At 36.8% G+C, this 24,946-nt stretch overlaps 1 protein-coding gene across 2 annotated transcripts in view; it reads right to left on the reverse strand.

The window, feature by feature from the left end:
- The window catches only part of CSMD1 (CUB and Sushi multiple domains 1), a 1,116,713-nt gene that overhangs the window by 766,055 nt on the left and 325,712 nt on the right, over nucleotides 1-24,946 (reverse strand). For both annotated transcript variants that reach the window (XM_032104597.1, XM_032104596.1), the window contains exon 3: nucleotides 3,880-3,992. In XM_032104597.1, coding sequence (XP_031960488.1) covers nucleotides 3,880-3,992 — 113 coding nt within the window. The remainder of the gene's footprint in view (nucleotides 1-3,879; nucleotides 3,993-24,946) is intronic.

Genomic DNA, 24,946 nt, shown 5'->3' on the forward strand with positions numbered 1-24,946 from the left:
AAAACCCAACCAAAAAACATGAAAATGAACCAAGGATTGTTAACCTTAGAGGGCATCTAAATGTTTAGCAGCAGACACTAGTGTATCCAAATATAAGTTAAACCCCATGATATTTCATTTTATGCTGATGACTAGAAATACACTATGACATTAGTTTTGTACTTTCACCAGCTCTTTTCCACTTGACAGCTGGATTCCCTGAATGGCAGGCCATGGTACCTTGATAGAAGAAAGACCATGCATTACTCAAATTATACATATGCATAGCAGTTCAGATACTGCTGTCATAGTTTTCTGTATGAGAGGAATACTTCTGACTTTTCAAAGAAAATTACTACAATGATTTAGCAATGCTGATTTTTTAATTCTGTATATAGCCTTTTTAAAAAATGGCTTGTTAACTTCATTCTAGAAATGTAGGAATCAAACTGATTTTAACAGGGAATTAAGCAAAATTGCACAAGTACAAGTACTTTGTTTTCTCCTTCTGCAGTCCCTGCAAAGCCAAAATATATTTCCTATGGTGTAAACCACTGCAATTATAAAAAACAACCACACATTACAGAAAGAGGAGCTATCCCTCAATTCTCCAATTCCATTGCTAAAACCTTATGTTTATATATGAAACAATGATTGTAATGGTCAATAAATCATTTAGCGTATTAAGCTGACAGATACTATATACTGAACTTACTACTTCTGAAGTTCATAGTTATTTTCACTGATTTAATCATGTTTGAAACTTACACAGATAATTTTCAGAAAATAAGAATAGTTCAAGTTTTCATCAGTACCAGAATTTAGACTGCTGATATGATCACTGAGAAAAATTAAAGTATTATTAGTTAAAAATATTAGAGAATCTCAGAAACTCACACATAAATCTAGTGAAGTAATGATACAGTAAAGAAACCTACATTTCAGCCTAAGAACTCAGTAACTGCCCAACTACATCAGTGTCTTGTTAAAACTCTCTAGTCTACTGCCACAAAGATCTGATTTCATTATGTAACTAAATTTATTTAGTTAGTTTTATTATTTAGCTAGTAATGTTAATATTCACATGGTATATGGGTGACAGCAGGCTAAGTCACATAAGTACTACCAATCTTCAAGGGCTTACAGTGCCATAATGTGGTTAAACTAGCTTGATTCATAACTTATTTCTCTATTTTAACAACACAAAGGATCCAGTTATGTCATTGTTGCATAGTAACTGAGGTCATAAATGAAGAATATACCAAGTAAAAGGCACAGGTCAGAACCTTAGTCAAGGGGAAGGGATGTAATGCTCTCTCTCTGCTAGGGATACCAAGTGTGGGTGCAACTTCAGAGGCCATTCAATCACCACTGAAGTGGTTCACTTGCCTTCTTTCCTGGTTTAGTGTAGTGCCCTACTGAGTTTTTCAAACTCTGCATTCCTAACCCATAATACCCCAAACTCTCAGCTGGCAGCAGCATTCAGTAGCACTTCAGTGCTTCCCTTGCTTCCAAGTGAATGGTAATTCACTTACTCAAGAGAAGAATGAAAGAGCTGGCCAAAACCAGGGATAGGCATATAGATTAGGAAGGCAAGTAGCCAGGGATGGGTAGCTGGCAGAGTGATTATAAAGACTTCTACTGGCTGATAATATCTGGTATGTATTCCCCTGTCCTAGAGGAACTGAACGTCTGTCTTAAAATCACATATGACACAGGAGCCAGAAGCAGTCACCATTAAAAACAGGTAGTTTAGGGAAGTTCTTAAATTATGGGCAAGTCAGCTGGCCATTGCAGCAGAAATCATTCCAAGCCTTCACAAAAAAACACCTAAACCCTCACTGCTACAACTCCTTCCAGAACCATCAGTACCCACTGCCTGTCTGTACACTGAAATGCTGTCACTTGAGTGACATTTACCACTTTTTCCAGAGTTAGATGTCATATTTTGAAGTCAATTTAAAGTTCATTGACAACACCAGGTTTACAGCCCTAAATCTGAAAGGGGGCAGTGTTGTTTAACCAGAAAGTGGTGTTCTCTGTTGCTGTTAATTACAGCTCTTCCTGCTGGGGTTTTTACAAGAAAGAAGGCCAGCAGGAAGTGTCATTATATTACAGCCTGTGGCTCCATGCATGTGTTTCTAAGTTGACAGTCGAGAGATGTCCTTTAGCCTTTTTCACTGTCCTTTTCAATATGAAAAACAAACTGCTCAGATTACATAAAAGGATGAATTATGCTACTCCATGCATCTCATAGAACAGAACAATACAGGTACATGGAATGCAGCTTCCTATTGAGGCAACAAAAACAGTTCCTGGTGTGTTCATGATTTCTGATGATCTTTCTCAATTTACTTAGTAAAGCTTATAAAGACTATTGCAATGAAACTTTCTTAGTCTTTTCTCATGGCACTCATATCAGTTAAAAAATAAAAGACTGATTAGCTGACTTACCAGGTGATAAGGCTTTGGGGGACAAAGGAAGGGAGGAATAGCTACTAAGGAAAGACATACTGTGAGCTGCCCACCCAAACAGAAAAAGCTCAAAACAAAAACAATCTGAGCTACTCATGACACCTCCTATGCTGCTGTCTTTCACACCTCTGTAATCCCCTCAATATGCATATTAAATTCAATAAGATGCTTTAAAAAACACTATCATTTCAAAACATTAATGAGATATGAAAGAAAGATACCTATCAATATGGAGTAGACTTCAGCACTGTCAAGAAAGGGAGGTAAAGTTTCAAGAGTTCTAGGAGAAACATGATCAAAACTCACAAAGCATCTGAAGGTACACCTGCTATCTCTAAGGTACTGTGACTTTCTCTAAAGTGGTGACCAATGTAATGGATTTACACACTTGCAAATTCTATTCCTAGTAAAGAGCTACCATCAAACCATACTACTTTCTAGATTCAGTTCCATATCAGCTGCATCAATAGAAACATTTCAGGCACTTAACTGATTGTAGGCAAAATTTTCAGAATAAACACTATCAACCAAGGATTAGATCTATGAAAACACTGAAAAAAATCACTTGGAGTTTGAGAAGTAATCGGAAAATTGCTACGACTACAACTTTAAGTATTAGAAACCCTGCCTTTCCATTAATTAAAAAAAAGCAGTAAAAAAATCAAACACACACAATACCCCAAAACAACCAAAGCAACACCACACACTCAGTTTGAAAACAATCCTGAATTACATTCAAAACAACCTCATTATCCAATAAGCGACTTAATATCACTGTATCTGTTAACTTTCCCCAACAATGGCTGCAGTTCTCGTAAAACCATTTCCTTAATACTTTGAGCTATACAAAAGGTATCATTCCCGTCTTATGAACATAATTCTTGGTATCCAAAAGAAATGCTTGGCCTTATTTCTAACAAGAACTGCAGGCTAACACCTTCCACAGAGTAAGTGTCAACTCTTTTCTGTTTTTAATTTTATTTATACATATATTTCTGTTGTCTTTTTAATTTTCCACAAGGACAAGATTAGTTATTCATTTTCAAGACCAGTTAGGATCCTTATCTCCTCTCATTTTTATCATTACACCCCTTAACTTAGACATTGCCTAAAGATGCCTCCAAAAAAAAAATTTAGGAAATAATAAGAAAACCATTTAAATGAATCTATCTCTGAATCCAGCTTTGGAGGCCTGACAAATTTTGTTGAAAACTCTGGCAGCAATTGCAGTATCAGTTTAAATTAAATTTAAAATTCAAAACTGTGGTCATGATAAAATAACATTTTAAGTATGTTACAAAATAAACCCCACAGTTAATGCAATAGCAGCCAATTACTCAAATCTCAAACAGAATTGAAACATCACATTTCAACATGAAAAACATGTATCGAGTATAGTGAACACAAGGTAAGAAGAGTTCTTACCTTCATAGATAGCTTTGAAGCCTTGGGCACTGACAGCAAAATCTGTGGTGAAACAGAGGGTGAGGATAGATCCTGTGCTCACAATAGATGATGGAAGCTGAAATCCAGATAACCTGTGCAATAAAAAGGCACAAGTTACTAAAATTTTTATTATAAAGGCCATCAGTAGATGTGATGAGAATTATGATAAACATGATGTTTTTACTTCCAAACTGCAAACACATTATGGACTTTACCCTGATGCATCTCCAAACATTCACTGCAAAATTTCAAATATATCCTTGAGCTTTAAAACTCTCCTAGGTTAACAGATCTATGCACTCTCCAGAAAAAAGTGAAAGAAAGACCTGTTTGTATCTACTAAAGAGTTTTTTTGTTAGGACTCATTTTAAGATGAAGACAGGTAAATTTAAGACACCCAGAAGTAGATATTCAGGCCTTGACTCACTCAGAGATACTTCATACAATTTTACATAGCTTAGACTATCCTGTCCATCCTCCAGGTACTGCTTCAGAAAAAACATGGATGTCATATGTTCAGTGTGATAAACATTAACTGACTGGAAAACAAACAAAACCACCACACTTCCATTTAAGAACTTCAGAAAAAATTAACTAACATTTCCCCTCTTATTAGTAGTCTTGCCTTTACATACAAAATAGAATTTTGGATAAGGTATAATTACATTGCAATATTGATTATAAGACAATTTCCCAAAATCTGGATTTTTTTTGAGGGTAAAATAGATTGAGGAAAAATGTTTAGATCCTTTACTGAAAATCACTAAACACAATTTTTTAGACCTGGCTGATACTAGTGAGATTTTTTTTAATGATTATTTTCTCATAAGTAAGATGAAAGACACCATTATTGTCCCACAAAAACAAAACTATACTGGTAGCTTAGTTAATCACTAGTTAATTTCTGTATTGTACAATAGGAGTATGTGATTGAGTATGTATTGGATAACCCTGCCAGAAAACTAGTTTGTTCAAATTTCACCCTGAAAGAGCTTCTTAGAAATTGAAATAGATAATTAAAAAAACTCAAATAAATAAACACAAATAGCCAACCAAAAAAGCCTCTTTTTCAGATCTAGGTAGTTAGGACAATCCATGTCTTTAAAAAAGAAACAAAAAACCACCTTGCCCATGAAATTTATGGTACAATTAAGTTATAGTTCATTAATTGGCATCCAGAACTACAGAAGAGAAATAACTGTAAACAACATACTAGTAGAGCAGTGCCACTGAACTAGATGTTCTTTGAAAAATTAGGTTTATTAAAGACAACTTTCATATATAAAAAACACATAAGAGGAACTCCATGCTTCAATTACACCAGTCAGGTGGTTCCCTATCTCTTTCCAATTTTGAGCTTTGGAAAACAAATAGAAGAGTCAGAGATCAAAGTAAGAAGAGCTTTAAATACAGATGAAGGCATACAGTCAAGGCAACAAAATCAGCAAAAATCTTTCTGCAATTTCTTCCTTTCATTTTAAACAACATTGTCTCCCATGTGGTAATTAGCTGTTTGCTCTAATCTTTTTACCTTCTGTGTGCTTGTCAACCTAATAATCCTTTTCCACCTCATTTACTCCAATTCCAGAAATAACCAGGGTGATTTTCCCCTCGGTCTTCAAACTGCAGAACTACCATAAGGCTTGCCATATCTTATGTTCATGCTTTTGTATGTTCTCTCACCTTCACTAGACGTTGCAGTTTTTAGGGAAATGTGCCTCTTGTTCTATTTAATAAATTAGAGTGGTTATCTCGTTTGCCCTACATCTGGAGTGTACTCTCTGACAGCTCATTATTAATTTAGGGTGCGTATTTTCTGATCTTACTTATATGTCTCTCTCTTCTTTGAGAAGTGATTCAAAGAGTTCTTGTTTTAAGGGAGGTTTTTTTGGATAGCACTACAGTATTTCCTGGATCTAACATTTCTTGCTAAACTACAGGAAACTAGCATGCATTGTAGGGGAAGAAAGTAAAATCAGCTTGAGTCAGAAGCAGCTAGCCTCAACATTCCACACTACATGGGAGAACTAAAAAAAGACCCCACAATAAAAACACCAAAAAAAGTTATATCAGTGCAGAACTACAAAGCTTTTGCTACCTCATTCCTGTTTTCTCCACTTGGTCTGGATTTGGTTCATATAAATGAACTTACCTGAACCGTGAGTGGACATCCTGAGTTCTTGGTATGATTTCCAACCTGCTTTGATTCTATTATAGTAAGCGTTACTCCTACAATATGGATTCTTAGGTGCCAAATAAAATTTTTTCTATAGCATCCTTGAAATACTAGAAGACCATTCTTTAGGCTGACATTGCAATTTGCATTAAAGGAAGATATTCTTTTATACCCTAAGTCAGTGCACTTAAAGGTTTTGAAGACTTATAGGTGTGAGACACTAGAATGTTAATGGGTAGTGACTTAAAACATTCTTGCCATTTGCGGAGGCAGCAGGGTGCTTTGCCAGGCCAGGTTTGCACACCAACCCACCCACCCACCCATCCAAGGGGGACAAGGAGAGATTTATGTGTGTTGGGTTTTGAGCCAGGTAAGGGAGAAGGCAGGTAAGAAGCAGACCCTGCAGAGGCAGCACAGAGCTCTTTACCATGAATGTCCTCCTGTTTCACAAGTGGCTCAGTTGTAAAACTGTCCCCCACCTGCCTTACCTGAGGAAGGTGTTGGACATTTACATTCACAGGGGACATTCATATGTAGGCCTGAAGGTATTCACCCTTTCTGATGGGGCATACCAGGCTCAACCATGCTGACATGAGAGGCAAAGTCTTGGAAGGTGTCATAAACCAATGACTCCAGAAGCATGCCCGGACTCATTTCTGGGGGCTTCCACCAGAGCACTGTGCAAGATGCAGCGTAAAATGCAACAGTGTAAAATGCCCATCCACAGGGGTGGTACCTGGGCCTTGCACCTAAAGCTGAAGTTAAATGAACCCACTGAGATCCTGCTTCATGGTCTTCCCCCACCTGCAACTGGCCAAGATGGCCACTGAGACTTTGACCAAGAGACGCACAATCAAGTCTCATTGCTGGATCCATGGGCAGTGGTATCTTTCTACTCTTATCCTCTCCTCTCTTTCTTTTCTGTATACATTTTCTCAAGTGTTCATTTTATGCTTTTACATTGCTATATTACTAAAGATAAAAATAATGAAAAGGGCTACACATCTGCTTTCCATTGCAATTGTTCTAAAATAAACCCTACCTATATAGACACCAATCAGTCAGTTTTGCTTAACTCTAACTCCCCCCAAGGTTTCCATTAATGAGAAACTGTGTTACACTCGTCTTCAGGGGTGGGTTGTTACTATAGGAGAAGGCAAATATGCGGAGAAACTTCAAGTATATCAACTTGAAATGTTTTATCAAGGTCTTTATACTACACTAATCCAAAAAAAGTTTACAGAAAAGTCTTTAGTAGAAAAATTCATCAGACTACCTAGGTGCCTCTATGGTAGCCTTTTTGCCTGAAATATTTCTGAAAGCATCTTTTCATAGTATTCTAATAAATTCAGCAAGACCAAATGCCACTAAATTGAGTGCAAACAAAACCTAGGCAGCAGATGAAAATCTAGTGTGTTATTCTTCAGACATTTCCAGAATTCCACTCTTAACCCACTAAGCCATTTTCCACACACCACACACCCCTGCACTAACATTTTGTTAGGTGGTTCTAGGTCATGAATCATAATGTATCTTGCACATTCACTTCATCATACAGAAAAATCACACACCTTCACACACTATTTTATCATGGAAACGTAGTTTGGCAATTAACATGTAGGCTTTTACAGCAACCAGAAAGGGAACTGTTTAGACAAGTGTGTGTGCTAAGGAAGCAGAATCATTTCAAGTTCCTGTGCTAATAAAATTGTCATTTGATAAACTTGCATTACTTCATGCTGAGCATATGGCAATACTTTAAGCTTAAAATATTGCTACTTCCTTAACTTTCAGCAGCATTAATCAGCACAAAATGCACACACTAAAATACTCTGAAACCACAGATGGTATATATTTGGCTTGTCTGTACAAAAGAAACAGAACTTATAATAGAAAACAGAGCGGTGCACCACTACTGAGTTCAGACTCTGTTTGGAGAAGAAGGAGGCGGGGGAACCAAAAGCAAACGGTGGGGGGAAACAACTACATATTTCATTCTCCATTGTAATTTCACAGATCAGCCATTTCTACTGATAATATCTATAAATATAAGGGCTTTTTTCCAGTAGCATAGCAATAGGTCCATTTGGCTCCACTGAGCAGAACTCCTCTGCTCTCTACTTGTGAAGGCACATGCTTGGACTTCCTGGTACTAAACCACGTGACAAGGCTTTTGGGGGGTTTGAAAGATGGTTAGGCATCTGTAGAAAATTATGTATGAGAAGACAGAATAGATTTCTTAAGTCCTTAAAACATGACAGGTTATTTTAAAGGGTCAAGCTTACTGACGTCTTCAGTTACCTGTTGGAGTGATATAGAAAAAGACAGGTCTTTTCCAAAAGTGCTGGGAAGATGGCAAGCAATGGGTAAGGTGCAACATGAAAAACACGGCTTTGTATTAGAAAAACACAACTTCATATTAGAAAAAACACACCACCACAACAGTGGTGATATATTTAAACTGGTGCCCAGAGAAGACCTGGTATCTCCATCCCTGGTGATGCTGGATACTCAGTAATGCCCTGAACAGCATGATTGACTTAACCCAATGTCAGCAGGTGGCAAAAACAAATAACCACAGTCCCTCCTAACCCAAATTATTCAATGACTCCATGGCCAATATGGAAGGCACAGTCCCTATCACAAGCAGCGGCCATAAGAAAGGACAAGAACACTCAGCAGTTTCCAAGTACAGAAGTACAATTGGATCAGTCTAAAAATTTTTAGGTTCTTTGCATAAGTTTACTAGGGATTGTACCTTTGCTGAGTGTAGGCATAGTTATGAATTTTTACCAAGTCCCAGCTGTCCACACAGAAATGGGTAAGCCTTCAAGCATGGTTAAAGATGAACTTATCTTTGCAGGTGTTTTAAAGACAACCTTGACACAAAAAGGTTTTGTTCCTCTCCCCTCCAATGAGGACAACTACATTCTTGTTCCCAGAGTCACTAGATTTTTAACAAACATTTTGCACCACATTCAGAGTCAAAATGGTCAAATGAAGCAAATGAAGCTTTCCAAAGTGGGTCGATCAGAAACAGCTTTCCAACAAAAAGCATCATATGATCAGACTGCTTTAACAAGAGTATGTGCTGGTTTCACAATCACCAAAAACCAATGAGCAGTTGCAAAGGTAAAATAGAAACATTTTCACCATTATATTAGCTTGTTTATTTATTCCTACAGCTGCTTGTACTCCACTGATGTATTCAGGTTACCACATGGGACAACATTTTTTCAAGGTTTAATGAATTTTCTTCAGAAATTTAAGAGCCAAAAAAAATCTGTAGAAAAAAGGAGGACCCTGCATCAATGAGGACTGTTTATTTTTTTCAAATCTATGAAGTAGATTAATTATTAGTAATAATGAATTATTGCTAGTAGTAGAATCAGATCTGTTAAAAATTTTTGGAATTGAGTCTGATATATACATTAGCACTCTCAGAAGAGGTAACTAGAGTTTACTTGACTAACAGAAAACATTCTTGCCTGAAATTAGCTATCAGATGCCTCTTGCAAAAGCTGTTAGCCAAACAGATCGATGTAATTAATAATGAAGTAAATTAAGTTTCAATGAATTGTCCTACAAGCTAGTCTGGGCAAGACAGGAGTAAATTACAAAATCAGATTTATTTTTTTCCCCACTCACTCAAAATCCATACAAGGAGAACTCCTAATATTTCTGCCATTTTACCCTAAAGTGATAGAGGTCATTAACTGCCGTATGAAACACCAAAGAGCCATCTGCTATCAGGGTCCTATTTTCTCAGCTTTTACATACAGTTCTTAAAATTGTCATTTAATATACAGAAAATCCGTAAGTTCATTCTTTATTAAATTCACGTTACCACATGAAAACACAAAGTTATTTGCAGGTACTACGTAAAAGATTGTGCTGATCAGTTTCACATCAGAAAACAAGGCAAGCCAAGAGGACTAAAGCTTTAAGCCATCTATTGTAGTTCTCCATAAAAAACTCACTACATCACAGAAACCAAATATTAAGTACAAAACAAGAAAAATGTTCAAGAGGTAGTATCTCATATTTGGCTGAACTGGAAGCTATCCTAGAACCATACTATCAATGAAAATTAAGCAAACTCCTTCCATATTTCAGGCATCTGATATCACCAATACTGAATAATTTCTATAGGCTATTAGGCATGTGAAGAAAAAGCAATTCAAGGCAGACCGTATGGATTCCTGGAATATATTTCTGATTTTATTAGTTTATATAATATTGCCTTTGTGATGGGTTGGCCTTGGACATCTACCAGACCACCACCCAGTCTCACTAACCTTTATCAACAGGATGGGAGGAGAAAATAAGACAGAAATGTTCCCAGGTCAAGATACAGACAAGGAGATCAATTACTAATTAGTGTCATGAGGTCATGAGCCAAATAGATTTGACTTGGGGAAAATTAGTTTATTTTATTACCAATTTAAATATGTTTGGACTCCGAGAAAAAAAGATAGATTAACCAAAGCCCTTTTTCCCCAGGCTCAACTTCATTCCTTCCTTCCCAAATCCTTCACCTCTTCACTTAGGCAATGCTGGGAACGGGGGCTGGAGCTCATCCACAGCGGCTCACACTTTTACCTTGATCCAGTGTGGGCTTTCCACAGGCTGTGGTTTCTTCAGGGAACATCCTCCTCCTGCTCCACTGTGGCCTCTTCCATGGGCCGGAGGGGAATCTTTGCTCCAGTGCCTGCAGCACCTTCTCCCACTCCTTTTACCTTGGAGGTCTCACAGCTGTTTCTCTCATATGCTTTTCCCCTCTTTTTCTCTGTGGTGTTTTCTCTCCTTTCTTACATGTGTTTCCTGAAGATGCCCCTGCCCCAACTGTGGGCTCAGCCATGCCCTGCAGTGGGTGGCTGGATCTGGCCAGAACCAGCTGTGTCCAGCTGGAACCAGCTGTGTCTGGCTGGAACCGGCTCAGTCCGGCTGGGGCAGTTCCAGCCTCCCCTCACAGAGCCCCCACAGCCCATGCTGCTGCTGGGGCCTGGGCACCCACACCCTGTACAGCCTTGAAGATACAAACAGAGAACACTTCAATGCACCTCAATTCATGAATTAAAAAGTCAAATAATTAATATGTTATCTTACTAATTAGTAATTAGAATCAGTTTAAGCTATCAGACTATCTGGAGAGAAGCTACAGCAGTTATTTACAAGAAGGTGGTAACTCCAATTATTCCACAGATAACAGCAGCAGTGTTATGACAGCACATTTACAGGACACATATCCATGAAAGGAATGAGAAGGAGGTGTCTTTATAAACAAACTGTGGGCTTAATGGTAGATAAAGCCAGATAAGAATAGAGGGGGTACACATTAGAAAAGGGGTTTGTATTAAGCAATTCGGGAAGTCTGTACCTCTCAAGCACCTCAGCTAATGGGGAAAGAGAGAGGGAAATGCAGCTGGGAAATTAGGATTAAAAGGAGGCTGCATCCTCTAACAATTTAAGAGACCCCATGGGGAATGCCCATGATCTCTCCCTGTATTTGAATAAAGTTACAGGACTCCTCTCTCTCCTTTTTGGACATAATTTGCTGGTGTTTGTGGATTAACTTTCCTGACATCCATAACGTGACCTTTTACAAAGCCACTTGCTGTCAACAACAAGAAGAGTTACCCACAGGGTTAGGCACCAAATGGTACTTAAAGCCAAAAGATCAGAACATCCATTCCAAAAAAACCAGGCTTTTACCTGCCACATGTGGAATCACAGAAGCCTTATCTTAATAATTTATATCCATTCTGTTGCCTAAAGGAAGCGAAGATTTAAAACCTGAGACAGCATCTCATACATAAAGGTAGCAGAAGAAGCTACTATAAGATTAATACAAGATCCATAATTTATAATTGATTTTCTATCACAGAAGATGAATATATATTTAATTTATATTTAGTCCCACTGCCCCTGGCCTCAAATTTTTTCTTTAATTCACAGAAAAAGAGAAGATAAAGAGAAAAAATTGTTCAAGCTTAACTAAGAATAAATTGTAGGAATTATAACATTAATATTTTGTTAGTAGAGGAAGGTTCCCTATTACCCAAACTCACCAAGTTCATTCAATAAGCAGAAATAACCTACAAGCTGAATGCTTTTGATGTATTTGGCCTTGAGGAAAAGCAGCTGGTTTCTCTAGGTGCCACCAAACAGCCATGGCAGCAAAGGTCCACATCTGCTGTGGGAAGCCCTGATGGTGCCCAGCAGCCTGTGACCGCAGTTCCGTGAGTCCCTAAGGGAGCAGGGATGCATGACACGAGCTGGCCAACACCAAACCAGCCCACAGCCGGGAGGGGAACCAAAGTGATGGCAGCTCCCAGGTGGGGGAGATGGGCCAGGGGCTTCCGGGGGTGCAGCTGCTGGCATAGATGGGGCCCTCAGCAGGCTCCAGTGGCTCCAGCCTGGTGGGGCCATGTGGGGAGTATGCAATTCCTAGAGCGCTGGGTGCTGGTGGTGGGCCTAGTGGAATTGGTACTCGTGTGGAGAAGGACTTGCCTAATGGGAAATCACAGCACTTCCCCACAGCTGCAGGCACCAAGAGAGGAAAACAGCCAGTTTGTGTCTCAAGTGCCTGGCAGTCGCTAAGACTGGTGACTGATGAATAAAAGAACCACTGGGCCACAGCACTGCGCCATGGCCATGCAGAAGTGCCTTCTTTTCTTGGAACACCTTCTCATCATACCAGGTATTTTCTTACTATTTCTACCTATCGTACACAAAGTGCAGCTACAGAAATTGTTTCATATGCCTCTATGCTAAATGACATGGAAAGAACAGCTAATATTTGATAAAACTGGACAAAAATACAGCAGTGCTGTAGGGTGCCAAAAATCAAAGTGATACCATAAACAGTTACTGCTGGAGGAGTAAAACCAATGTTTTACCTTTAAAAGAAGTAAGTTATTTCACTTACTATAAAGTTAATGACTTCTGAGAAAAAACAGCTGAAACTTTTAAGTGATGCCATGTATCCCAGGTTACCTGACTACATAACCAGAAATTGAGTCAGGAAAACAAAGATCTTTCAGGGATTTTGTCACCCATTTAAGATATATTCTTAGAAAACATTTGCACTAGTCATTTTAAGATTCATTATGTGAGTTGTCTGTTTACTCTCACATATATGGATGTTACATCAGCCATCTTTTTGGAGAGTGTGTCCTGTTAATCCTCAACAGTGTTATCTGTTATTTCACATAACTTCAGTTATGAATCTAGCTTGCATTTCCTACGTCAGAAGCCTTTAGAGAGAGATCCACATCAGGCTGGGAACAACGTTACATCAACGAACCATTGTTTCAACTTCAGAATAAATGAGGATGAATTGTATTTGAAACTCTGTATAACAAATCCAATATAGAACATCCATAATGATGTAGATTATTTTTATGCTCCCACTTGTGAGTTGTTTGGAAATGAAAAATGTACAGAACTCTGGTTGAGGAAAAAAACCCAAAAACCAAACAAACAAAACCACACAAAAACCCCCAAAACCAAAGGAACAAACGGAAACTCACAAACCCTCAAAACCCTAGCAAAGGAAAACAAATTGTATTTTATGCCTCTACTAAATGAAATTTTGGCAGGTGGAAAGTTGGTGAGGAGAATTCTTTTTCTCTTCACAAGCCAGGTACTAATAACTGAAAAATCATCCACATTTCCACTTCTCTAAATTTTATAGGCTCACTTTATATTAGAGTATCAGGGCACCTCACAAAAACCAGTGGCATGAAGCCAGTGTAAATGGAATGATAAAAAGTGTCTTAGAAGCCCTGCAACACAAAAAAATTGCCTGAAGGGCGAAAATATATCAATTTCTGGAGCCTTCTTTTAACGTTTTTACAAATTGGATTACAGTAGTATTGCCAGCTGAAAAAACCCCTACTCCAGCTTTTTTTTGGTGGCTCCACTTTAAACAAAGGCCTGGAGGCAGAAGAAAATATGCTAGCAAATATTTGAATAGATCAGATTTTAGTACAAACAGCATGTTTGTCCTTAGCAGCAATAGTGAGGTATCTAAAAACATTGGACATGTTACTGTCCAAATATGAGAGTATTTAGGAGTTTATATAGTGTTCAGTGTTCTTGCTGTAAGAAAGACTAAATATTTGTGCCCAGAACTTTATTCTAGAAATGTGTGAAGCTGCAAATATGGCCTAAGATACACAGCAAAATTTGGAATACCAACATGGCTTTGCAGATTTCCATTATCTGTTTTGCCCAGGCTGGATGGCCTGGCTATTTTTTTTTTTTTTAATTGTTCAATCCAAAATACATGCTAATGGTTGAAATCACTCGCATTAGTGAACTGTGTTGTGAATGTTCTTCATAATTTTTATTGAGAGATATACCCTTTAGGATTAATGAAAAAAATAGGACAGTTAATTAAATATTTACATCATTCGAAAGAGTAAATTTCTATTTTAGTGGTTTCAGGTCATTATTTTTCAACTTTTCTTAACGAAACTTTTTCACATGTTGCTGAAAAGATTAAAAAAAAAAAAAAGAAAGAAAAAGTGATGCAAAGTTAAAAACAACCTAAGTTTAAATAAACCCTACCTTTTTATGTCACTCATTTCATAGGCAAAACTTTGAAGCTGACTTTTACATAGTTTTGCAAGATTTTGTTTACCTAAATTTATGTTCTCAGTAATCAACCAGATTCAAAATAATGGAAGCTAGAGGCTTTAATTTTTCCAGATCTAAGTTTCCCATTTGCAAAATAAAGACAAAATTACAAACTAAAAAATGTCTTTTGAATTCACAGGGATGGAACACCAATCCTATGAGGAAGGGCTAAGGAAGTTGCAGTTGCCCAGCTGGAGAAGAAAAGTCTCTGGAGAGACCTCATTGAAGCCTTCCAGTACTTGAAAGAGGCTTATATGAAAGGTCTGGACAGACTTGCTAGTAATGCCCATTGCAGTAGGACAAGGGGCTATAGTTTTAAACATAAAGAGGGTAGATTTACACTAGATATAAGGAAGAAGTTTTTTATTTTGAAGGTGGTGAAACACTGGAACAGGTTGCCCAGAAAGGTGATGCCTCATTGTGGATACAAAAATGCTGCTAGCAAGGACTTTCTTGCTATTTTCTAAGTGCATGAGAGACTTTTCTCTCTCACAGAAGAGGTAGCAGAGTTATGTAAACAACCAAACACCTGCAGCCTTGAAAAGTCTTGTTTATGGTATAGTAGAAAAATATTTTGACAATGGATGTTTTAGGATTTTAGCCAATCACCCCAAGGAGTGGCTGATCCCTTGTCCAATTAGACGATGAAGAAAAAAGTCTATAAAAGAGTTTGTAAAATAATTAAATAAATCAATCTTGCTGCACAATTCCTGCCTGCTGGATCTTCTCTCCTCCTCCCTATGGCTGCGGGACACAGTAAAATACCCTAGGGTTGCAGTAATACCTCATCCCTGAAAACATGAAAACATTCAAGTTCAGGTTGGATAGGCCTCTGAGCAACCTGATCAAGTTTAAGATACCACGGCCCATGCAGGGGGAATTGGACTGGATGACTTTTAAAAGTCCCTTCGAACCCAAAGTGTTCTGTAATTCTATGATTCTATGAATTCAAGTACACTGCAACTTGTAGACAGATCCTGAGTTAGGGGAATAGGATGAATTTATTTCAATATGTCAAATCAAAAGAACATTAAAATAATGTGCAGTTATCGTATTTTGAGCAATTCATTTTGGCAAAAGAAACTTAGGCAATCTCTAGATCATCTGGAATTCTACTGCAAATGTTTCTTATAGCTGTAAGACAAAAAACTGTACTTATGGAAGAACAACCAATGAAGTTCCAAACCCAAAAGTGTTTGGAGCAATCAAGTGACACCTTTCCTTCACCTTCTGTGTCTTTCCAAACTATGTACCTGTTCAGCTTAAATAATCTTCTCAGTGTTGTTATATGTTACACATATTATAAATATGTGCCTATGAGACTTTTCACTCTATAAAATAATCCTGTTTCAGAACTGAGGAAAGGATGTTCCTTCACTGTCACTTCATTATGACTTTGTTTTTTTCCCTGAAGTTAATTGTTCTGACAACTCTATTTTAAAGGGGTCAGGCTTTGACAGTTTTAGGCTATCTGCACAAAGCTCACTATATTAACTTTCTGCTCCTATGTTTTTACTCCCAAGAGCTATGACATTCTTCTTTTCTATGTAAACCTTTGAAGTCTGTCTATCATTTCCACCCATCATACTCAAAGTTTAGTCAGTATGTATCATTTATTACTTGAATACCTCCTGTCAAAACTGCTGCTTGGTTTGTTTGTCCTTTATAAGAAAGAAATCTAGTGGGTATTTCAGCAAGTCATAAAGTTCATTTTATCTAAATTTAACTTTAAAAAAAACTCTTTTGAAACTAACCAGTTTCGATAGTTTCAAGTGGCACTTAAAATAAGAGGTTGCTGCTACTAATATGAAATAATGATCAATTCATGAAATGTTTGAGAATTATGTGAGTGCTTTGGGCTAACTCTGTACTTATTGTATTAAGCATCATATACTCGTATTTTTCATCATTATGTCACTTGTCATCTCCTTTGGACATATTTTTGCGGTATTCAAAACCTTCAGGAAGATAAGTAATCTTTGTAGTTCAGTGCTTAAATTTAAACATTATTCCTATGTAGAGCATGAGTAGGCTGTAAAAGAAAAGGGGGAGGCGCTGCACATACAAGAATATCTGACATAGGCAATCAAGACATGGAGACATGGACTTTCACCAATGGATCCATTTAGAGTGCAGATAGGCAGGACTGGAGGGAAAGGAGTAGTACAGCTTCTTTCTCACCCTGTAATAAGGATCACATACCATGGCAAAGATCCATAATCCTTAAGAAAGCTCATGATGCACCTGTGAAAGCTGGACTTAGTCATTACTATATGCTGAAGTCCTTAATTTTTTATCTTCGCTGACTTTTTCACACATGCTAACAATATGTAACTATCACGTTTTTAATATCTTTGTTTTGCCACACCAGCATTTGGCATTGTATTTCTTTGGTATAGCAGTTAATGAATCTCAGACTGCAGTGACTTTTATAACCAGGATTCTTTTATTAACTCTTAGAGCAAAAATCTTTATGTTGAAATGTCAGCTTATTTTCAGAATATTCCTCCCTTGTACATATTCTATAGCAGTATATGGTGTAGTTTAGTGTACTGAATTCCTATTGTGATCTACCTTGAGTTGCTGGCATGCATACAGATTTTAATGATTGCCCTCAAAGTGCCCTCTCTATGGTGCCAGCTTATCAGTATGCCCTCTAATCAGCTCTTCAACAAATTCAGAAGTAATGAAGCAGAACAATCTCCTGTTAAATTTCATGGTGAACAAATTTTGGTAGCTTCAGCCTGAAATATCACATTCCAAAAGCAAGTTAGAAATAAACCTTAATTGAGAGATATTTCATCTTTCTCTCTGAGCATTTTTGTGCTTATATTTTAAGTCACCTCGGTAGAGGTTTGCCCTAGGATGCATAATTTGATGCTTGATCTCCTCCTATCAGAACACTTTATCTTGTTCTCCTGTCCTTTAATCCTTACATATATAATATATCATTTCAGGGCTTATGATCATCATTGAGATTATCTATAGTAATATCATTTTTAGTTTGGAACAAATTGTTTCTTATGGATGACTTACCCTAACAACTGTGTTCAGGTGAGTCATATTTTGCAAGTTTAAAATGTTCTCATTCTAAGTGCTTCTTCCAAAGAAATGATGTATGCAAAGCCTTCTTTTTCTTTTCACTCATACTTTCAATTTCAGCAAACTTTCCCTTAAAATTTAATCATAATATTTATACATTAGCCGCAAGCAATGGGTATTGCATAGTAACCAGAAGCAAGGTACATATTAGGCAAATTCTGCCATTAAATTTCTGCAGGAAAGTGGCAATGCTCTGCATTATCTGTTAGCCTATTACATGTCACTTACCCCTGCAGATGGTGTTGTGACAGCTGCCTGAGGCTCCTCTTAGCTACTCATGTGTGTCCAGATGCTGCAGGATGTGGGATCTGAACACAGGTAACAGCCTTAGGGGGTTTTCCTTTAACACAGTATTGGATACCACCAGGACACTCAGGTGGTCTGCAGGGCTCTGATATCTGTTTCTACAGGCAGCCTACAGACTCCGCAGAAGTACCTACTAGAAGAGATGGAGTGGGCAGATATAACATTACTTGATAGGGAGGAAGCCAATGATAAAAGAATTACTAGTGAAGGAAAGTGTTTTAGGTTTATATTCTCCATCTTATTTTTCAGTGTCTCTCATTAATTTGAATAAGAGTTTTAGCTAAACCTATTGCTTAGAATGTATTTTTATTTGGGTGTATTTATATTGTCACTGGCTCATTTATATAGAACAGTTTGTAATCCTTAGCTTTTTCTCATGAAAGTGCTGACTTCGGCATACCGTTGTTATTTTAAAATGGTAAAAGATGTCTTTGGTGAAACAGCTTCTCAAGTCCCTGATGCCCTTTGTGGCTAGAGAAAGGTTTCAATACCAAACCACTGCAGAAGATTTCATATGCCTACGGAACAGTCGTGGCATGGGCTACAGCAGTACTTAGGTATTCCCTGACAAGGTGCTAATATGGAGACTACAGACCTCTCCAAGCAGTGGGTGGTAGAGAAACAAGTACGAGAAGTATGAAATAGCTAAGAAGCAGTAACTGCTGTTTGGATGGATGACAGAACAAAAAGCAAGAGAACCAAAATAATAATGAGTTTCAGGGAAGCCAGCTATGCAACTAAGAAAAACATAAGATATGAGCGAATGCTGCTTATTCGAAAGAGATGAGGAAGAAAAAATCTGTGGGAAGGAATGTCATGTTTTATGGGAAAAGAAGGTAGCCTTAATTAACACTAAGAGAATTTGGCTTATCTGACAAAAATTCTCAGGGAAGACATTATAAGGAGCATTATTAGAGACTACTAAATAGAGAACCAGATGAAAGGAGTCCATTTTTCCTGGATTTTTTTTACTTCCTTTTTATGCTCCAGATTCAACTAAGCTGCATGCAGCAAATGAAGGAGTAAGCCTGTCTCCAGAATTCAACTCCTGCATCGAATGAACATCTAAACCAGCCTGTTTGTCTAATGCCTATGAAAGAGACTTAGCCAGATTAACCAGCATGACTAAAGTTTGTAATTTTTAAATACCCCTCAAGAAAAAGACTTCCTGGACTGAGATGAGATGGGGGTGTGAAAGGCAAGTGAGAAAACTGCGTAAGATTGATGGCTCCCTCTGCTACTGAAATAGAATAAAAAGGCAAATGCCAGCTGAGAAGATGGAACATAAACCAACTGTGAATGCTGACTTTCTTGCCATTGCTCTTAAAACCATCATGGTTTAAAAAGGTAAGGTTTGCTCAGAGGTCAAGTGTCAATATAAACACAGGGTTCCTGTTTTAAACAACCAAACAAAAACGAGACCTGAAGTTCCAAATGTCAATTCAAAAAGAAAGAAAAAGCGAAATAGGAAAGGAGGGGATACTTAATGAAGTTAAAGGGGATACTTGATACGTTAAAAAAAAAAAAAAAGGGCAGAAAAAAGACCCACCAAACTTCTTTGGTGCAGTTTTTACTTTCTCCTATCACTTTGTACTTCCCATAATACTACACTATGATGAAAAGATTTGATTTCCCTTCTCACTCTGTTCTTTTTCTCTTTGGTTAGCTGTCATTTATTTTAATGCTGGGGAAAGGGCAGTGGGGGTGGGAGGGTGGTGTGTTATTAAATTTCTTTACTAGCAGACTCTAGTTATTGCTTTTATTAGTCGGTCACTATTCACTTTCCTCAGAAACCTGTATTTGATCACTGAATGAAAGAGGTATGTGGACTAAGTAACCTAACGAAGTTGTTTCAGCTTTATCTGCTGCAGATCTATAGCTGCAGTTTTATTGTTTCCTGCTGGCCAAACACAAAACCTACCTTTTATTGATTTGTTGATGGAACAGTGTTATTCAGTACTGCAGATGAGAGCACTTTGATCTTTTAATTTCCGTATGTTTGGTAGTATTAAATGCTTTTATGCTATTTGTGCCCTTTGATCTGGGATCTGTCATTCCATGATGAAACTCCACCTATCAAAATAAACCACTTTTCCTTCCATGTCAGCATCTATTCTGTAAGTGGCTTTGGGTTTTTACCGTATTAAAACCAAGAACAACTGTTGTGATAATAGTGGTTCCCATTGAATAGTTTTGCTATTTATGCAAAATATTATGCAGGATGTGTAAAATGAAATATTTGTGCAGGATATGTAAAGCAATTTTAATGTGTTCTTTACGGCTACATTTAGGTTTTAGCTGGTCTGTCTGATCTCTTTGGTGACAGATAGACTATGATTCCTTTCACAATACGTGTATTTGGGATATATTTTTTTCTGTTCTATGAAAATGCTTATAATAAAAAAAAAACCCTCTTCTTACTTCTTAATGATAACAAGAATTTGTGGGATGTCATTGTGTTCCTGTGACCGGGGTTTTTAAGACTTCAAGGAATAATGAGTAAAAATTGTACAGATTTAACTGTCCTACATCTCAGGAGAAAATTCCTGGAAAATTGTCTATTCTGATACAGGTGGTAGCAACCTACTGCAATAGTAGTGTATTTTACATTTTAAGAAAAAATAATTCTGTACTTCTAAGCAATTTCTCGTTCTGCATTTTGCTGCATTAAGTACAAGCTTATTAAATGTTGATAAAATAGTACCATTTCTATAGAAAAGGATCTCTCAGTGGAAGACTCTGGAGTAATTCTAACCATGTCCTTCCTGTAGGAAAAAAATTCAGTTATGACTGAACAGAATAATACATGATTTTGCAGTCACAGCCTCCTAAATTTACATTAGCTTTCTGATGCTTGAGAGTTAAAGAATTTAAAATTACACAACAGATGATGTACTAATGAAATTCATAAATCAGTGGATAAAAATTGCCTAATGATTTGACTACATGAAAAGGAAGAGTCAGATGAGGGAAACTACTAGCAGTGTGTTCCAAGACTTGGACTAGTCTTATGAAAAGTATTTATTAATAACTGAAAAAAATGGAAGAAGTGTGGTAAAGTAAGACAGAAATCTTGTCAGATAGGATGAATCACTGCATAGGATTTCATTGATTCTGAAGGAAGCTGACCTGACTGCCTGCATAATTTTACACAGATAAAATTAGTTGAGAGGAATAGTAGTTCCAAAGACTAATTAAATGGAATTTTAAAAAAACCCAAAACAACAAAAAACCCTAAATAAAAAATAAAAAAATTCCAACAAAACCAAAAAGCCCCCACAAATACTGATGCACTCAAATAAGTGATTTCAGCAGAATGCCATTAAGATGCTTGAGTAGAAGGGCATGACCTATGTGAAGAAGAGGAGGAGGAAATTGCAGAAAGGGCATTAAAAATATAAGCTAAAGCCTGGTTTATGACATCATATTATCAACCATGGTTCATATGTAAGATGGACACAAACTCGTCTCTGAGGTACCCATTGAAAGGATGAAACACAACAGTCTGGAGTTGCAACAAGGAAAATTTCCCATTGAATATAAGATGTAAATTATGAAAAAATATTGGACTTTTCATTAGTGTTACTATTCAAATGGAATTCCCTTTTAGGAAAATAAAATAACTTACTACACAATACTACACAGTGCTACCCAATTTGATCTTTAAACCAAGGATTGTACAGTTTGCTGGTACTGCCACAGGCTGCCAGAAATTCTGCTTGAATTACAGTGATACTTTAGGGCCATTGCTTCAATGCATCCTTCCTGAAAACCTCTGATCATCCGATTTTCTTTTCTGAGAGGTGCCAACCCCTGAATTTTAGGCTAATGATATTGTGGAGGATTTACATAGTAAACACATGCTTTTTGAGAAAACACTATTCTTGTAACACTGGAAATTTAGCAGAAAGAAGAGCAGTTGAAAATGCCGTGCTGAATATCATATCAGTCTGACAAGTTTGGTCAGCCTATTAACCTAAGCCACTGCAACAGTCTGAAGAAGAAATGTCTTTGGCAGCTGCCTTGTCAAGAGAGAGATACAGGAAAGTTCATATTTCATGCTCAGAGGAATAATTGGCTGCTTAGCTTTTAAAAATACTGATAATTAAGTAGTAATAGTTATTTCCATTAAAATCTCTTAGTTATAGACATCATGCTTAAAATCTGCTATATTTATGTACATAACATATATACTATTAATATGTAGCAAAAATGCAATCAATTGACTTCTCACTTGTTAGAAAGATCTTTAAATAGTACCCAGCAGGTATCACCACACTAGAAAAAGATTAGCCTGAACAAAAATAAAGTGCAAAATAAATATGAAGCATTAGAATTCAAGTCTAGCTTTCCAAAAGCAAAACAAAACAAAGCATGAAATCAAAATTATAAAAAAGAACAATTAAGATCACTGTTTCAGCAGTGCCTCTCACCATTAAGCAGAAAACCCAAACTAGGCACTCTATTCACACTAGCCATCATCACAGCCAATCATGGTGAGGAGAAAACAAAAAGAGGACATTTTTTTCCAGTCATATATTTTGCACAGTTTCTTACTTTCCTGCCACATTTTTCTACAGACAATAATTAGAGTGAGTAAATATGGTAAAAGGAAAATTAAATCCCACTAAGGAAAACTTTCCTCGTTTTATTTTTACAATTGTTTTTACTACATTCCTTCATTCTTTTTTCTCTATAGACCTTGAACATTTAACCCAAGATCAACTCATTTTTTGTTTTTTAAACAGGCTTCCCTCCACTGACTACATATTGAGTTTGAGGTTAGCTATCCAAAACCGGATACCATGCATCAGCTAAGGTCTTTCCAGTGCTAAAAGAAAGTTAAGGTTTCTTTTACATTGGTCACAGAAGCCTATTTTCCTGTTCATACATCCCAGCATGGAGTTTTGTCTTCTTTTACCCTGTGCAACAATTTGACATGTTGATATGTTGATATGAATTAAAACCATAAACCTGAAGAGTCCTGTATGTTTTTCTAGAACGTCGATCTTGCTCCTTCTGAATTAGTCACCTAGCTGTTGCTAGTTTGGGGGTATTTAATAAAGCACAAAATACAGGTCTTCACAGGTTTCGGAATCACAGAATATTTTGAAAAACTGCACAAGACTGTAGCACCGGAAGAGCACTTTCACTACTTAGTTTATTTTCTTCTTGTGTATTGATTTGATTTTGTTTTAATGTGTGTACTGAAAAACCACATCAAAAAATTCCTCAATTGCCCACTCTTCAAGAAATTCAAATTACTTATGAGGTTTTAATTTTTCCTTGTAGACACTACTCATTCTGATGCTTCCCTCTTACAAAATGGTTTAAGATTCTCTCTTAAGAAATAGAAAATGACTAATATTTCTTTAGTGTACTGCTAAAATCCTGCTCTATTTTACAGTCCAGATAAATTACTTTATGCCATTAACACTTTAATCAGTTCTGAATAACTCCCATGAATGCACTGCAGGAGGAGAGAGACAAAATTGAGTGGTTTTGCAATAATGGTATAGAAGAAATTTCTTTTAAATTGTGATATGAATTGAGAACTCCAACCTAGACTCAGTACACTTCAGTAGTATGTGAAAAATTCAACATTTCTTCTAACTCTGAAAGTAAAATGCCTGACTCTGGTATTTCAGCCATAGATTCAGCTGTAATTGCTATTGTGGAGTCTTTTACAGACACTGATTTGAAAAGGTTCCAAGTTGTTTACTGTAAAACACAAACACACTATTGATACTGCTGGTCCTCCTGGGGTTTTTGGGTTTTGGGGTTTTTTTTTTTGTTTGTTTCTATTAGAACATTCATACCTCCAAAACTGAACAGTTTTTGTCTGCCTATTAAGCAGTACATCAAGGCTTATCTAACCTTCCCAAGTTTCTGGCATCAATCATTTCTCTATACATTTGTGCATCATTTGCAGGAAGGCTCTAATTTTCTCAAATGATAATGATCCCTTAATTTAGTTTGCTTTGCAGTTTTTTAAAATATGAATGCTCTTTGTTTTTTTTCTTTCTAACCTTCTGATTATTAAGGCCTTCACACTATTTTGTGTAGGTGGCTGAGACTGAATCTTACTTTATAATTAATTTTCAGGCAAGTTATTATTATGGTATTTCTTTTTTTCCCCTTTGTGATTTTCCTGAGATGAATTTTAGAATACTTCTATTTTATTATTTACATGGACTTAAATCATCTGCTATGATTTGATAACCAGAGCTGATGTCAGTTAGAGGTACATTAAGGAAAACTAGAGAGGAGCACTTTTACAACTGAAACCTGGCATCTTATATCCACTGAAAAGAAGCTGTGAGTAAATTTAAACTAATCCACATATATTTTCCAAATCAAAATGACCTATTTTTTTCAATCAAAATTGAAATAAAATTAGATGCCCTGGAGTAAAACATTATGGATTTTTACATATCTGCAACTAGTTATACTATATAGCTCTTATATTAAAAAATGGAATAAATACAAAATAGAACATTAATCTGTGTTGATGGTATACAATATATGAGGAGAGATAACACTTACCTGTTTAATTCCTCAGAGTGTGAATAGATTTCCCAGAGTATTATAAAGTTTTTGCCATTAGCTCTCTATGTATTTTGTGGCACTTTAGATTACACCTTTGTTATGTACCAGCATCCCCATGATGATGATTTAAAAGAAAACGCAACAGCACTTATTGAGCAATGTTATGCTGCCCAGCTCTGTTTTATGTTACTGCCTATAGTTGCAAATTGGGTCAAAGAAATAGTGTGATTTCGCTGTGAGCCTGTCGTCCACTCACCATGTGCAGGT

This window comes from Corvus moneduloides, chromosome 3, assembly GCF_009650955.1.
Source record: "Corvus moneduloides isolate bCorMon1 chromosome 3, bCorMon1.pri, whole genome shotgun sequence".
Taxonomy (NCBI): domain Eukaryota; kingdom Metazoa; phylum Chordata; class Aves; order Passeriformes; family Corvidae; genus Corvus; species Corvus moneduloides.